This window comes from Plasmodium cynomolgi, assembly GCF_000321355.1.
Source record: "Plasmodium cynomolgi strain B DNA, scaffold: 0319, whole genome shotgun sequence".
NCBI classification, from domain to species: domain Eukaryota; phylum Apicomplexa; class Aconoidasida; order Haemosporida; family Plasmodiidae; genus Plasmodium; species Plasmodium cynomolgi.
Window position 1 is genome coordinate 1 of NW_004192843.1, and position 2536 is coordinate 2536.

The 2536-nt window shown below is 22.2% G+C and overlaps 1 protein-coding gene across 1 annotated transcript; it reads left to right on the forward strand.

Moving 5' to 3' along the window:
- Nucleotides 1-23: 23 nt before the first annotated feature.
- On the forward strand, nucleotides 24-916 carry PCYB_003570 (hypothetical protein; the record flags this gene model as incomplete). Its single annotated transcript, XM_004227778.1, has 2 exons — nucleotides 24-390; nucleotides 462-916. Coding segments are annotated over 2 exons (819 nt in total), but the record flags the coding sequence as incomplete, so codon positions are not given.
- Between the last annotated feature and the right edge of the window lie 1620 nt (nucleotides 917-2536).

Below are 2536 nucleotides of genomic sequence, written 5' to 3' on the forward strand. Positions count from 1 at the left end.
AAAATGTAGTTTTGTTTTAACAGGAGATACGCAGTCAACCGAAAATTGAAGAAAAGCGGAAAAGTTCGTAATTATTATTGTAAGCCATGCGAAAGATTTAAGGAAATTTGTAATGGTGCTGCTCACGATATTTGTAGAAAAATTAGAAATAACTTAAAGAATATATATTCTATTTCTCCTGGTAAAGAAAGAAAACAACATTGCTTATATTTCAAATATTGGTTCTATGAAAAATTGATGAATTTGTTTAATTCTGAATCGGGCAGTAAATGCTTTAACAGTATTATTACAGAATTTGACCATTTTAAAGTATATGCATATTATGGTTATATTGATTTTAGTTGTCAATATGATTTATACCGTATTAATATGAACAATTTAAAAACACATGTAGAAAAAAATATTTGCATGATTACTTTAATAATTACGATATGATTGATAATTCGATTAGAAAATGTAAGAAATTATATAATGACATATATAAGGAATATTTGAATTCAATTTTTAAACTTTACATAAAGTATAAAAGCGATGAATGTTCTTCTGATGATTATAATTATTTGTATAATAATTGCGAAAACTTTTTTGATCCTCATGAATATTATAATCCACAAAATCTTTTATCTACACTAGAAAGCTGTATTCCTGGACAAGAAATACCTAAAAATATAATAAATGAAAAATATTTAGAACTGGAAAATAATAGCCCCAAAATAAAATTAAAATGTAGCGAAGGTAGTTATTGGATCGATGATAAATTCGTACGTAGCATGATATGCACTGACAAGCAAAAAGGAGATATAGAACATGTTTCGATGAAGGCATCTCCAAGCTTTTCATATTATCAGATTATCTTCAATGGTATTTTTTACATTACTTGGTGTATTTTTTTGTTGTTCCTGTTTTTCAAAGTATAAATATTATCATGAAAACGATATATATTATATAAATTTTATATTTATTCCCCTTAATAATATAGAACATTAATATATATATATATTTCTATTTTACATTTTCTATGAATACATTAGATTACCCCTTGTAGAAACGTGTTACACACAAGTTCAAAGAAGAAAAACATGATTGATTATAATATAAATATGGAGAGTACCGCACGCCCATTAGAATATAAATCAGAATCTGGACAAATGAATGAAAGTAATAAGCGCATACATATATCATATCACACTAAGTAAATAATATACACAGCAAAATCATATATAGTATAAGGATATGAAAAATAACTATAAAGGTTATCCTTTAATATTAAATTTAAATAAATATAAAATGAAGAATATTAAAAAGATACTTGTCATAGAGTTATCTATATAACAGTTGAATATTTTAAATCTGCTTTCATTCGCCAATTTTAAAGCATATAATTTTAAATGTAATATTAAATATGTAACATAATAGTTTTGCAAAAGATAAAAAAAAATGTGCCAACATCTTTATGATAATATTTTATGATGAATATTTTTATATAATTTCCTAAATAGGGTAAAAACGAAATATTATAATTAAACAAAAGGGGATGAAGAAAATTTTAGAAGAATATTTAGCATAATAAAAATAATAATTTATACAGAAGAACATAACTCTTCGCTTGTTATAAAGAAAGGTATAATATTATTTTTATAATATTCTATAAAATAAAGAAACCAATTAATGAAAAATACACACCATATTTGAATAAACTAAATTAACATATATAGAAAAACATGGAATACATTATGGTGCCTGCATATACTATTAAGTACTATTATATTGCTGAAAAATAAATATAGCATGATAGTTATTGATCTTTTAATATGGAAGCATAATTTATTGTGTGACAAATTTTGCACAGTTTAATATATGGTAATAATGCATAAGATGATTTATATAATGTAGTAGATAACTAATATTTTAAATATTAAATTAAGTATATATAAAAAGTTATTGGAAAAAATATTATTATACTTATATTTATTCAATGATATACATAATTAAAAAATATAATTTTAAAAATAATATATGTAATTTTAAGGATTAATAAACCAAGATTATTTTAATAAGAAATAATTCGCATATGATAGGTACACAATTTTTTCATAGAAAAAAAAAAAATTAAAATCATAGATTATCATGTAATAAGTATAATAAATAAAAAACAAGGCAACGTGAATAATTTTTGATCATTTTATTATTTTTCATATCGTATATTTTATATGTTATTCTTTGATTAATTTGCCGTGAATGGATTTTTCTGCAGTTTGTATTAATAAGGAATATGAAAATGATATAATATTTTTACTATAGAATATTCGTAAACAAGAAAACATTCGAAGTACATTGTTATGTGAACAACATATATTCTATTACATATAAAAAAATATATTCTCATTAATTATAATGTAGAATATAATGTAATTATAGATTATTCCAAGCTTGGCGTAATATGGTATAATACTATCAGAAAGTGGAGAAAAATTAAATTATACATAATTAATTACAGAAATATGAAGGTTTAAGGTGGACAACACATTAATGATGT